Here is a 14,182-nt window from a genome sequence, read left to right on the forward strand (position 1 = left end):
GATCAGTGATCTCCAGGTTCAGTGGGAGACCCTGCCTCAAAGCATAAGATGGAGAATGATTAAGGAGGACACCTGCTGTAATCTCCCCAGGCACTTGCATGCACACTCATGTGCACATATTACACAAACACACTTACACGACACATGCATAAATGAAAAAGAAGGTAAGAAACAAACATAGGAGAAGGGGGGCATACATAAAAACTAAATATTAAGCCGGGCGGTGGTGGCAGACGCCTTTAATCCCAGCACTCGGGAGGCAGAGGCAGGCGGATCTCTGTGAGTTCGAGGCTAGGCTGGACCGACAGCCTCCAAAATAATACAGAGAAACCCTGTCTCATAAAACCAAAATAAATAAATAAATAAATATTAAAGAATCTTGGACTTAGCTGGGGTGATAGCTTAGTCAGTAAAATGCCTACCATGCAAGCCAGAAGACCTGAGATTGGATCCCCAGAATCCGTGTTAAAAGCTTGTCACAGCCCCAAACTCATTTGCAAGCTAGCCTAGCTGAATTGGTCAGTTTCAGATTCACCGAGACATGCTGCCTCAAAAACAAACAAACAAACAAATACAGGAGAGAGCAGACAAGGAAAGACACCTGATATTGATCTCCAGTTAGAGGCTCCATATATCAAGTTTGGACAGATTTAGAATGAACTTGTCTACATAAGTTTATTTCATAGCATGCTAGAATAGAAAAGACTTGGGTTTTAATGCTAGAAGAAATAAGTTACACTTCGCATCTGACTTGTGATAATGGATAAATGATATAGTTTCTCTATAACTTGTGTAAAATCAGATTAACATTGCTTGCCTTGTGCGGCTCCCAGAGGAGGACATCTACAGTGGTGCCGGGCTCTATTGATGTTTCGTGACGGCTGCACACTTCTCAGCCCCCTAGTGTGCACCACTGTCAGCACACTTACACCTTCCGGTGTTTGTTTGACTGTCTCTGAGGCTAGTTTCTGCTCCTTGTTCATCTGTAACTAGGTAGTGCACTGCTCAGCATGTTTAAGTGAGTGAAATAATTTGGGCACTTAAATTTTAATACCTTGAAATAGAATTGCTTTTTAAATGCCAATTTTGGCATTACATGAAATCCAATATAGAGACTAGCATTAATGGATGCTTACATTTGGATGTGTTCCAGGGAGGGCTTGGGGACCTATGTCCTGTGAGGACAGACCACCACTAGATAGAGATCTTCATCACTTTAGTAACCAGTAGGAAGCTGCTAGGATTTTCTTTTTTTCCTTCCTTCCTTTTTCCCTTCCTTCCTTCTTCCTTCTTTCCTTTCTTCCCTTTTTCCATATCACCCTTTGGGCTAGGTGTTCCTATTCCTACATTAGTATGAGGTGATGCCAAAAGGCTAAATGACTTCTGAGGACATGTCACTAGCTCATGGCAATATTGTAGTTTGAACTTGATTCTTTTTTTTTGTTTGTTTGTTTTGTTTTGGAAATTTGTTTTGTTTTTTTTTAACTTGATTCTTTAACTTAACGTCTGTTACATTTTCTGTGACATAAAATAAAATAAATGCATCTGAATTTCATATAATCTGTGGCACATGGTATCAATAAACAGTGGCTGCTCCTATTTTCTATCCGAATGTCCTCTCTTGAGGCCTGAGACTGCTGTGCTACATCATTACAGCAATCTGAAAAGCCCGTGCAGACACTCTTAGAATGGAAGTCTCCTGGCTGCAGTGGCTCCAGACTCTGAGTCAGTGTCGATCAAAGCTCTTCCTTCAAGCCATCACCTCTCCTTCCCTGAAGGGTAGTACTGAGTGACTTCCTTGCCACCGGTGTTTTGCTGATAGCAGTGCAGTGGCTTGGTGGCATCATTTCTCTGGCCACTCATGACCTGGGTGTCTCCACTGTCCCGCTTGCTGCTGTAGGAGCTGGGAAGTCCAGCTATGTTGGTAAGACCCAGGGAGTATAACTCCTTGCTAAGCTTCCTACAGATTGATTGTTGGTTCTTTGTCCAGGGTCCCTTGAGTTCATATAGAGATGCTTTTATTTCTCTTGTATACAGTGGTTGGGAGAGAGGTAGGATAAACCCTTGGTTCTAGTTCTCTGACTCTGTAGTTGATTTGCAGCAAACATAAGATAAAGGAAACGTTTGGTAAGTTTCTACTATGTGTGTGCACACTGATGGACACATTACTGCTATCAAGGGGCCTGTTGTGTCAATGAAGCTGAGACTTAGTGAAGCCTGGAAACATCTGTTGGAGCCAGCGGTAATGAATGCCAAGATTCCTTCTGTAGACTCCAAAGCCCAAGTTCTAGCTGAGGAAGTAAGCATTGTGCATCAATGTGGAAAAGCACAATGCCTCTGAACCTCTTCGCTCAGTTCTTTAGTTAGGAGGATTGTACAGGATGATCCAGATAGGGTTTTCAACTTTAAATATTGGCTGTTTTCAATTAATTATGCCATGTCACAATTTTAAAAAAATGAAGCAAAACCTGCAATTTGGTTAGAAATGACACTTGGAGCGTAGAATGTATCTTCCCTCCCTCCCAGGAGTACACTTGAGGGAGAGTTAAAGGATTGCATGTAGTTTGCATTCCTCATGTTAAAGGGACGTTCCTCAGCTCTGCTTGCATTTCTCACTTGCAGGTAGTGAATCTCTGCTTGAATGTAGTGTGTTTTAATTAAGCGACTCTGTATTATTCACTGCAGAGTTATATAAGATGTTAAAGCCATGCCTTTTTTCTTTTTCATAGGAAAGTGTTAAAGAAACACATGAAGTGGAGTAATATGAGCTGGGGTCATATAGAATCTGCAAGGAGACCCTCAGGGGAATTGGTGAGATAGGAATTTCTGTTTTCTTCAGCTATATTATATAATTGTTTTTCTGACTGTGAGCTCCATAGCCTTGTGCTCACAGGAGACGCTTTCCAGTCTTGTGCATTTTTGAGCTTATTGCCCAGAGAAGGTGTAATCACTGCCAAAAACATCACTGTAGTCTTCACCTGTTCTACAGAGCATGGGTTTCCTGTATTCACAGTGATGGAGGGATATCCATCTGTCTGTATCGAGAGCTGCCTTGATGCTCCAGATGTTATCATCAATGGCCACAAGGTCATACATAGCCCATGAGAAATACATCAGTAGAAATACACTGGCATATGTTGTCTATTGCCAAGTATATATAATGTCTTTTTGTGGCATTGGAATTGCATTCGAATGGCCTATGACTTGAAAACTTATTTTCTGTTATTCCAGTCTGAAGAAAAGAAGAATATTTAGGCTCTTCAAGTTCTTCATTTACACAGCTGTGAAATCCAAGGCAAAGGATGAATATATATACATCTGCTGCAGGATCACCCAGCCTACTTGAAAAGTAATTTTAAATGTAATTTAATGTTTGGTAATGTGTACACTGTTAGGTTTTGTTTTGTTTTGTAGCTCTGTGGCCTAGGGAAGCAATACTGAGCAATGAGTAAAGTAACATGTCAAATTATTACTGGGGCTTTGGTGAGTACTAGTGAGCCTTCCGTCCCAGTGATAGTAACACCTGAGATAATCAACTTTGAAACTTGAAAGACTCTTGGCTCAGGTTTTGGTGTGTGTTCCCTTCTCTTCTCTGAGCCTGTGGAGACATAGCACCATCCTGTACCGGCTGGTCTCTTCACTGCATAGTGGCCAAGAGACAGTTTGCAGTGTTGCTTTCAGGGCAGTTCTCCAAGTATTCTAGTGCCCTAGAATTCGACCTTGCCTCTTGAGGGTACCACCAGTAACTTCTCAATAGCACCCGAAGCTTTTTAACACAGGCCTGTGGGGACAGCTACAAACCATAGTAAAATGTAAATCAATACACAGAGTAAACCCTGTATTCTCTTTTAAATTCCTTGTACAGATTATGGGGTTTTTGTTCTTTGGATTTTTTTTTATTTTAAAATCTGGTTTGGTTCTTTTGAAATTGTATCTAAGTTTAGCTTTTGCTGACTAACCATCCCCAAATGTTTTAAAGCAGCAAGCACTCCTTATTTCCTTATAGTTCTATGGGGTGGCTGAGAAATTTTGGTGGGTAATTGATGGTATAATAGTGTCTGACACCTCAGGTCAAAGGCTGGGTGACTGAATTCATTTCCTTTTGTCTGATCTCGCATCCTTCAGGAAGCTAACTTGGGCCTTGTCAAGTAGTGGCAGAATATTCCCTAGCAGGCTGCATTAAGTGTTTTACAAATTTCTGTCTTCCTCACATTTGATTTTGCTTGTATCCTGTGGATATCAAAGTAATCCAATAGACAAGGCCAAATTCAAGTAGTAAAGATAATGATGACTTTTGGAAAGACCCCTTTCCGAGTAGCATGTGGACATCAACCAAAGAAACTAGTAAATATTTTGTAAACATATAACATATCTTACAAGGGTCAAGGAAGGAAGGTCTTCTCTAATCCTTGTCCTGTCCTGTGCCCTCAGTCTTCCTATAGGTAATCATTATTATTCTTACTTCTTTTTGGTTCTCCTTTTCACATAAGCAAATGTATACATATGTAGATATACAGAAATATATAAAGATATGTATGTATGCATATATGTATGTATTTATACATTCCGTTCTCCAAAATAGTTTAAAATGAAAGGGTGTGTATGTGTGTGTGAAAACAACTAAAACAAAGGGTTCTATAAATATTAACTATATTAGCATTTTTATATTTATACTTCTTAACACAGGTCTCACTTAGTAATGTGGAAGTCTGAAGCCCACCTTTGTTTCTAACTTTGCTTAAGTTTTGTTTGACCAACATATTCAGAAATACAAGTTGGTGACATACCTTTGGGAGAATTCTTCTGACACTTCTCTTTTGGTGGCATTTCTCATGTGTAGCAGAAATTACAGCTGAAGCAAGTGCTTTGTAGCAATAAAGCTCTCTTCCTAAATTAAAAGGATAATTTATTTTTGAGATTCACATGGAAGCAAATGTGTTTTGCTGTAAGAACCTATAACCATGAAGTTGTTTACCTAATATAGTAAAACATTGATTTTAGGCCAATCTTATGAACAGCTAAAAAAAGCAAATTTCAGGCCCTTTTAAATAAATCCATGAATTCACTTAAGTAACATTTAAAAACTGCTTTTCTTATACTCCTAAAAAATTGGCATGTTGCTCTCACTAATTGTTTATGGTTTATGTAATAATGATTTAAAATACTGATAAAAATTCATTTGACTTCTTTTCTATGATCCTCTTAAATGTTCTTGCTAGTAGACATAAACTATTTTGGGTTATATAGATCTGAAAATTTGATCTACCAGATAGCTGACAGAAACCTCTGTTTACAAATGTCTTGCCTAACCTGTGAGTGCTAATGTATTTTATCCTAGGGATCCTGCCTTCCGAGTGATTACAGTTACTAAGGAAACAGGCCTAGGTTTAAAGATCCTAGGCGGAATTAACAGAAATGAAGGACCGTTGGTATATATTCAGGAAGTCATTCCTGGAGGCGACTGTTACAAGGTAAACATAAAATAAACAATAATGACAAAAAACCACCAGTGCTAAGATTTGTTTTTTTCCTTCAGTAAATTGTTTTTATATGAGTTGATTGTTCTCAATGAAATATACAAGGGGGACCATTATCATTCAAGGGCTTTTCCCTAGCATATAAATAAATTCTCCAAGTATGTAAATAATATGTCAGACTCTAACTAAAAGTTATACATTGCTTAGTGACATGCTGTTGCACTAATTCTCATTGACTAACTAGTTGATCTTTTATTTTTGTCCACAAGCGACTAGAGTTAGCATTGGAGGGAGAAACTAGATTAGAATTAAGAGCAGACAGTGTCTAACCTGTTTCCTTAATCTCATCCTTGGTATACAAAGTATGTGATAGAACACCCATTTCTTTTTCTGGTGGCTAAGAAACTCAGGGCCAAATTTTAAGCAAAACTGCAGCAACTTAATTAACAAACCTGCTATGCTGCTGCCATTGTCACCTCTTTGAGGTTTTATTTATGTCAATGTATATATCTTATAAAGGATCTTCCAAGTTTATTCTTTTGGGCTTTTGTTAAATACTTACAGTTTGCCCTTCTCCCACTGCAGACACTCACAGAGCAAACAGTTGGTCTTTTCAATCGTATTTACTTCCTCAGGAAGGAAAAACATCACTTTCGCCAAAACCATGTAAAGATTGATCTGTTTCAGGTTTGTTTATTTCACAAGGCATCTGTGCTGGCTCGTTTTAAGTCAACCTGACACAAACAACTAGAGTAATCTGAGAGGAGAAAAAGTCCGTTGAGAAATTGCCCCCATAGCTCAGGGTGTAGGAAAGCTAGGGTATTTTCTTGATTAGTGATTGATACATGAAGGTCCAGCCCGTCACGGGTGGGGACACCCTTGGCCTAGTGGTTCTGGGTGCCATAGGAACGCAGGCTGAGCAAGCCATAAGGAGCCAGCCAGGTTAAAAGTACTCCTCCATGGCTTCTGCATCAGTTTCTGCCTCCAGGTTCCTTCTCTGCTTGAGTTCCTACCCTGACTTTCCTCAGTGACGGGCTGTTATCTGGGAGTGTAAGTGAAATAAATTCTTTCCTTTCCTTCCCGGGTTGCTTTTGGGCATGGTGTTTGATCACAATAATAGAAACACTGAGTGTCTTTCCAATATATTTCTAAGTTGTAAGTTATTACCAGTTTAAGGTATTATAATGATAAACATTTTAGCTATCCAAATTAAATCCTTAGCCAAATAACACAGTTTAATGTTAAAGTTAAACAAACTCAAGCCCCCTCCCCCCGATAATTTTTTGGTAAGAATAAAGAGATTCACTCTCACTTCAGTTTTGAAGCTTAGAGATGTGAGTGGGGAGAATAGGAGACGGGAGGCACTTAGTGTAGTTTAAGTTGTTTGCTTGCTTACCTGTTAGAGACAGAGACTTTCTTTTAGACCTGGCTGACCTGGACCTCACTGCACAGCCCTCCAACTCATACCAATCCCCTGAACTCAGCCCCTCAAATGTTCATTTTAAAGGCCATCATATTAAAGGTGCCTGATAAATAATACAAATTTGCTTTTAAAACAAGTAATAATTATTCCCTAATCCATAAATATTTTAAATTAGAGTAGTAAATTGAAGACAGTAATTTTAAATGACTTTTTAACTGTTAAGCCACAGCAGATTAAGATATTATGTTCATGATATATGTCTGTTCTTATTGGTTGAAGTGTGCTGAAAGACAAAACTTTCTAATGGACCGTTTTCTTCATTTACCACTAGAGTGCAGCATGAAGTTATTAATGTTCAGGATATGTGCAAAAGAAGAAAACCAATTAGAAAAAAAGTGTAGAAGAATAAGTAATTCTCTGGTCCTTATATTTATTTTTTTTAAATATTTCCTTAAGCCAGAAAGCCATAGGCAAATATAAAAGAGATGCACTTTCACTGTAAAAATAATTTTTTTGATACTGTGCTTCTAGTGACCCTGATTCTGTTTTAAGAAAGCATCCTATCACTCTTGGCAGTCTTTTATTTTTGAGACATGTTCTCACTAAGTTGCCCAGGCTGGCCTTGAACTCACTCTAGAATCCAAGTAGAACCCTTCTCTAAGCTTCCTGAGTAGTTGCTATTACAGATTTGACCCACCAGAACTAACATAGAATACAGCTTTAATCTGTACAGAATTTGCACATGGTGTACAAGTACATATTCATAGAAATATAGGCTGCAAACTTCTCCTTACTAGAAGGCCAGATTGATCATTGTTAATTATTCTCTGAATTTCAGTTTCATGTGTGCTTCAAGTTGGCTACAATTTTTAAAAAACTGATTGGGGGCAAGGCATACGTACATGTACCTGTTTTCTGCTTTTCAGTTTGTCATATGTGTGCAGTACCTATAGATACCAAAAGAGGGCATCAGATCTTCTGATGTAGAATTTGGATAGCTCTAAGAACTATAGGCAGCCTGCACCCTGAGAACAAACACACCGGTTTCTGAATAAGGAGATAAGAGGATCTGAAAGCCCCTTCAGCCCACTTAGCTAGTCCCGGGCAGTCTAGAGTCCTCAGAGACTATTCCTAAACCTGTTGACCTCAGCACTCCTTCCATCTTCATACTCAACTTTCTAATTTCCTGATGAAAATCTCCACTTAGCTCTCCTAGAGGTATCTCATAATTAGTATTTCTGAGGCACAATGGCACAATCTATGATATTTACCTCATACTGTCTTCTCATTTCTTCCCAAATAATAGCCTCTTCACAATCACTTTTCAAAGCTCTTTCCCAATCATTTCCTTCTTCCCATATCATAACAGCCATATTCCAATTTATTTTAGTACATACTGTTGACCTTTTTACTGTCTCTTGAGCCCATTAGTCATTCTCTCTGTCTCTCTCTGTCTGTCTCTCTCTGTGTGTGTATGTGTGTGTGTCTGTCTCTCTGTCTCTCTCTCTCTGTCTTTGTCTCTCTGTGTGTGTGGGGAGAGTGTCTGTGTGCATGTTTGTGGTATGTGTGTACAAGTGTATGTGTATGTTGGTAAAGGTATATGTATGTGTACATGAAAATGGGGTCAGAAGTCAATGCTAATGTCTTTATCACTCTCTACCTTAATGTTTGAGACAGGGTCTCTTAGTGATGCCAGAGCTGGTTAATTAAGCTAGACTGGCTGGCAAGTTGGCTCTGAGCTTCCGCCTCTCTCTTCCTTCCCAGCACTGGAATTGCTTGATTTTTTTATGTGGGTGTTGGGGTCTATACTAGGCTTCTGCTTGCACAGCACACAGTGTTTGAGTCATCTCTCTGAGCTCTCAGGCTTTAGCCTGTCATTGCTTTTCACTGGCACACATCAGCTTTGCCTGTTCTTAGTGCACCATGCCTGTTTCCTCTCCCACCGAGCTACCTTAACTACTATTAGTAACCTACAGGCCTCTGGTGGATCCCCTTCTGCCTTCTGCATTCCCTGTTTCTGAGAGGCTAACCTTCCTTATCTCCGTGTAAGTATATTGTTCCGTTAAGCTGGGAACAGCACCTCCTTCCCGTTCTACTATTCCAGGTGTCAGTTTAAAGAACACTTGGCAGAGGACTTATTTCCTGTCCTCCAGTGCAACGGCAGATAAGGACAGGTTTTATTGTTCCTGTGTCCGTGGCTAGGTCTTGTTCCCATGTTTCCTGTCATGTCACCTAGCTCAGTTTGTAATGGAACACCAGTGTCTCTGATTATTTTAACTAGGCTGAACCACTAGTCACTATTCCTCCTAAAGGCAAGGATTCCATCTGATTCCTTTACAGTTATTTCCTTAGTGGTAATCACTTAGAAATTAATGAATGGATGTTGCCATAATCATTCTGTCACCTGTCTGTTTACCATTCCACTGCTGTCAACTTCACTCCTGACCAAGATATATCTCCTTCTTAGCTCATTGTGTCAGATGATGGGTAATTTTTGAAGTTTTCCAATGTTTTCTTTCATTTATAATAACATAAAGAGGAAAGCTTCTGCAAATATGAAGTAACATTTCATATTTCATTTAGCTGATCCTAAGTGTTTAAAATATATATATAAGCTCTGTATAATATACATGTATGTGGCTATGCACTATACCTGTTTGCCTATAAAGGTGCATTCCTCTCCTAGCTCTGAAATTGGAATGCCCCTCACAAACCATGCCATGGTGTACTTGGCAGTATTCTTCCTCACTATATAAAGAAATAGGATCTCTTGCAGTGATTGTGAGACTGGATAAACTGAAGAATTTTTGTCAAGCTTGTAAGTAAAGACAAAGGTCCCATTGACATAGGTGTCCACAGCTAGTCATGGCTCACAAAGCATGGAAGGCAGTATTTCAGTTCCGGAGGAAGCTATGCTAAGCACATTGCTGAACTATAATCGAAGCATTTGGATGCACAGGACAGTAAGGCTTCGGGAAGATGGAAACCAGTCCCATTGTGAACACTGAGGAAGCAGCAAAGGATCACACGGTTCACTTTGCAGCACAACTCTCCCCTTTACCGTTATTGTTCCCATTGTCTCATAACCGCCTTAACTTCCTCAAGGTAGTTCCTGGGCCTCCTTAACGTATTGTTGACTTACTAGATTCCTTTGCACTGTGCTAGGGAACCAAACACGGTAGCATGATGGGGCCAACCAAAGGAATAGTGTGACTCGTCTGAGAGGTAGCTATCTCAATATTAATGTGATCTAATTTGCAAAAGTGTGAAAGTAAATGTAAGTAAGGACAGTATGAAGTAAGTGCTAAGACACAGGTAAGTGAATGTGGGTTTTGTTCAGGCAAGACAGTGTTTGGGCCCGCCTGTGACGTGAGAGGGTTTGTCCTTTAGAGAAATGGGAGTGGATGGTAGGTAGCATTCTTGAGAAAAGTGGCCATGCGTAAAGTCACTGAAGTGTAAAGATGACAGCTGGTGTGAGGAACATTCTCTGAAAACAGGATGAGGAATTTTTATGCTAAGATAGAAGGTGTGTGGTGAAGCTAGAGAAAGATAGTTGTAGTTAATTTTCCAGCAGGCTTGGAAAGTTGAGGATTTTCACATTTTCCTAGCTGTGGGCTCTATCTCAAGAGCAGTATAACTGAGCTTCTCCAGAAGATGTAACAGTAAATGTGAGACTGACTCAGCTTACCTTACTTACCACCTGCATCAAGTTTTGCATGCATTCTTTGATTTTTACACTAAGTTCATATTATTGATACTTACACCAACTTTTTTTGCTAGGAAAATGGAGTCTCAGACATTACGCAACTTTCTTATGTGTACGGTAGTAACTAGAGTTAAAAGAAGGCTACATCTAGTTTGTAGCTTGGGAAAGGAATTCAAAGACTCACAGAAGCAACATTTCCTTACTGAGTAATTAGTTCCATCAGAACTGGCCTCAATAGATGGTTTCTGATAATGCCATAAGATGTTATTTGAAAACTTTATGATATAATCCTAATTGAAATGAACAGTGATGGTAGTTTACAACACAACTTATATGCCCAGGATCACTTTATTATTTTGACAGGTACATTACTGTCAAATGAAAGAGTGTTCAAACTGAAGTTCAACATTTAGACTTGCCTGGTGTTTAGCCAAACATATGTTGCAGCTGCTCTGTAACCTGTGACTGGAAGAGGCCTCGGCAATTCCTCGAGTCATGTCTGCACATATATTGTATATTAATCCATCTGGGGCAGAATTCACCCGCTTAGGATGTCAGACTCACAAACCTGGCTTTGTTTTCACTCGCATGCTCTGACTTTTAAACAGATTCAGAAATTTGTATGATCAGCTAATATCTTATTCTAAGAGGCAAAGAAAAACACTCACTGCTGCAAATACATGTTCAAAAGTAAAAATTAGTATACACACTAGAAACCTGTGGCCAGAGGCCTTCTCTCCTCCTCTTAAAACACTGCAAAATATTCCTGTGACACACACAGGTCATGGGAACTGTGTGGCTTGAGCGGAGAGTGAGGGAGACTGCAGGTCAGTCCAAGGCCTTTTGCCCATCTGGACTTTTGTAGCCTTTGGTCTGTATCCTGGCAGTGATTCTCTGTAACAGGCATTAATACAGGCCTTAGCGCCAGCTGGCTGGAGTTTGGTTCCTGGTTCCTGGTGAGAGGATGTGCTCTCGCATCCCTTTTCCTCATTGTCCTCTGCTACTAATTGCAGAGCTCACATTCAAATTCCCATCTGTCTGAATGCCAGCTTCCATCCCGTTCCCTCTCAGGTGGGCTCATGCTGGCATGTTGACCCGCTTGATCATTTTAGTATAAGGCTTGTGCAGAGAGCCACAACAGCTGTGAGTTCATAATGGCAGTGGTCTCATGTTCGGTAGACCCTGCTTCACTCCAGTTTCTCTCTGACCTCTTAGAATATTTCTGCCTCAACTTCAGCATTGTCCCTGAGATGTACAGGAGGGGGAGTACAGGTGTCCCATTTGTGGCCGAGCACTCCACTGGCTCCTGTTAGATTTTACGTCAAGTATCTTGAATTTGTAGAGATTGTCTCAAAACTATCAAAGTCAAAACTAAACTTTTAAACCTTGTGTGTTAGTCAGCCTTCTGTGACTACACTAGACCCCTCAGTTGGTCAACTGATGGTCCGTTTGGATTCACACTCTTATATGTTTTAGTCCTTGATTGATTGGCCCGTTGCTTTTGGCATAAGGCAACATATTCGGCAGGATGTGACAGCATGAAAATGCTCGTCTAGTGTCCAAGAAACCAAAGAGAAGGAGCCAGGGTCCCGTAGTCCTCCTTTTGGGATTGTCCTCAGTTCTTCCAGTGCCTCCTACTCGCCCCACCTCCTGAAGTCTCCACTGTTTCCAGTAATGCCAAGTGGGAACCAAGCTTCCAGCACACAAGGCTTTGGAGGATACTCAGAATTTGATCCTTTGTTTTTTCCGTAGTGCTGGAGAAAATATTTTCTGTGTTTATACTAATGAGAAAAGAGAGCTACCTTAGAGTCTGTAAAAGAACAGAACTTTCCTTCTCAGTTAAATTAAGGGGGGGGCAGACAAACAAAAGTGACTGAGATCCTGGCCCAGCAATCTTGTAATTGATAATGCTGGGTCTTATGCACTTGGGATGGTTATGTACAGGGCCAGAGCTTAACAAAGACAGCCAGTTAAATCAGCATGGCATGACTATGAAGCTGTATGCACAGCCTAGTAGATCTGGCCAAAGAAGGGCCAGCAAGTCTAGTAAGGAAGATAGTTGATTATTAACTGAGATTTGGATAGGACCAATATAACTAGGTTCCTTAACCTCATTAAAAAAATCAGTGTGCATATTTGTGCTTGTGTGTACACATTGTATGTATGTGTGAATATGCATGTGTGTTTGTATTGTGTACATGTATGTGTGTGTGAATGTACATTAATGTTAGTATTGTGTGCATATATGTGTGTGAATCTATATACATGTTTGTGTGTGAATGTATGTGTGTGCATTACATGTATGTGTATGTGAATATATTTGCATGTTTGTATTGTGTGCATGTATATATATGTATATATGTATGTGTATGTGCATTACATGTATGTGTGTGTAGGTACATTCTGCGTGTGCATGTATCTTCATATTCCATTAACCCAAGGAAAGATAGAAGAATATTCATTCACTAGGGTGGATGCATCTGCTATCCTGAAATATTCAATGTGAAGTGAGTGCTTGGCTTGCCCAAAAAAAAAAAACCTAATTACTTTTATTATGTTAATTTTATTAAAACTACCTTATTCTTTTTTATAATTTTCTCTTTGACTTTTCTTTTTAGGATGGGCGTTTGAAGCCAGGAGATCAACTTGTCTCAGTAAACAAGGAATCTATGATTGGTGTATCATTTGAAGAAGCAAAAAACATAATCACCAGAGCCAAGTTGAGGTAATAATTCCATCCATATGATAGGATGAGTCATTTAACATATATAGCTAAAGGTTTTTACTCTGCTAGAAACACTGTCTTTGAATTTACTTGATTGCATTTGTTGCATATTCACAAAATCATTTATTTTCATCATAGGTCAGAATGTCCTTGGGAGATAGCATTTATCAGACAAAAGTCTTACAGTGGCCATCCAGGAAATATTTGCTGTCCATCCCCATTACAAGCTTCAGAAGACTGTGAGCCTCAAACCTCAGCATTTAACCCTTTTCCCCCTCCCCTGAAACACTAGTTCCGAAGACTTCATCCACGCCCAAGACTCAGGACTCTGTTTTACCTTCTTTTAAAGCAGCTCAGGTAATATTAAACTCCAGTTAAATATTCAGTTCATAAATCCCTTATGTTTTGCTCTAATGTTGGTTAAGTCAATATAGAATTGTAGTTTCACTAATAATACTTATTAGTTAGTATTTCCTTGAACGACTTTTTTCCTTTTTATATTTTTATGATGTACAATGCAAATTTTCAAGCCAATGTATCTTTTCTTTAAAAACTTAATTAGAAAACATCAATATACAACTAGACATTATTCCTACCTCATGGAAGATATGAACTCTGTGTGTGTGTGTGTGTGTGTGTGTGTGTGTGTGTGTGTGTGTAGTTCTTTATTTCTTCCTTATGTCCTAAGGCAAATCCTGACCATCCAATCTATAGAGTGTTCCCTTCACCCTCGCATGTGTGTGAAATAGTTCACCTTACTTATTTAATTTCTAAAAAGTAGGGAATTTATACATCCAAGTTAATGTAATTTCTTTCAATCTGCTATGTTATGCTATTAAATCACAATTCTA

General features: G+C 39.4%; 1 protein-coding gene across 1 annotated transcript; it reads left to right on the top strand.

Moving 5' to 3' along the window:
• Nucleotides 1–1,665: 1,665 nt before the first annotated feature.
• LOC121138034 (syntaxin-binding protein 4-like) lies at nucleotides 1,666–13,623 on the top strand. Its single transcript, XM_040740871.1, has 5 exons — nucleotides 1,666–2,811; nucleotides 3,232–3,349; nucleotides 5,339–5,471; nucleotides 13,225–13,331; nucleotides 13,470–13,623. Exons 2-5 carry the CDS (start codon nucleotides 3,303–3,305, stop codon nucleotides 13,621–13,623), a joined length of 441 nt encoding a protein of 146 aa, XP_040596805.1. The 5' UTR covers nucleotides 1,666–2,811; nucleotides 3,232–3,302.
• The last annotated feature ends 559 nt before the right edge of the window (nucleotides 13,624–14,182 follow it).

Source organism: Mesocricetus auratus, unplaced genomic scaffold, assembly GCF_017639785.1.
Source record: "Mesocricetus auratus isolate SY011 unplaced genomic scaffold, BCM_Maur_2.0 contig_11312_pilon_obj, whole genome shotgun sequence".
Lineage (NCBI taxonomy): Eukaryota > Metazoa > Chordata > Mammalia > Rodentia > Cricetidae > Mesocricetus > Mesocricetus auratus.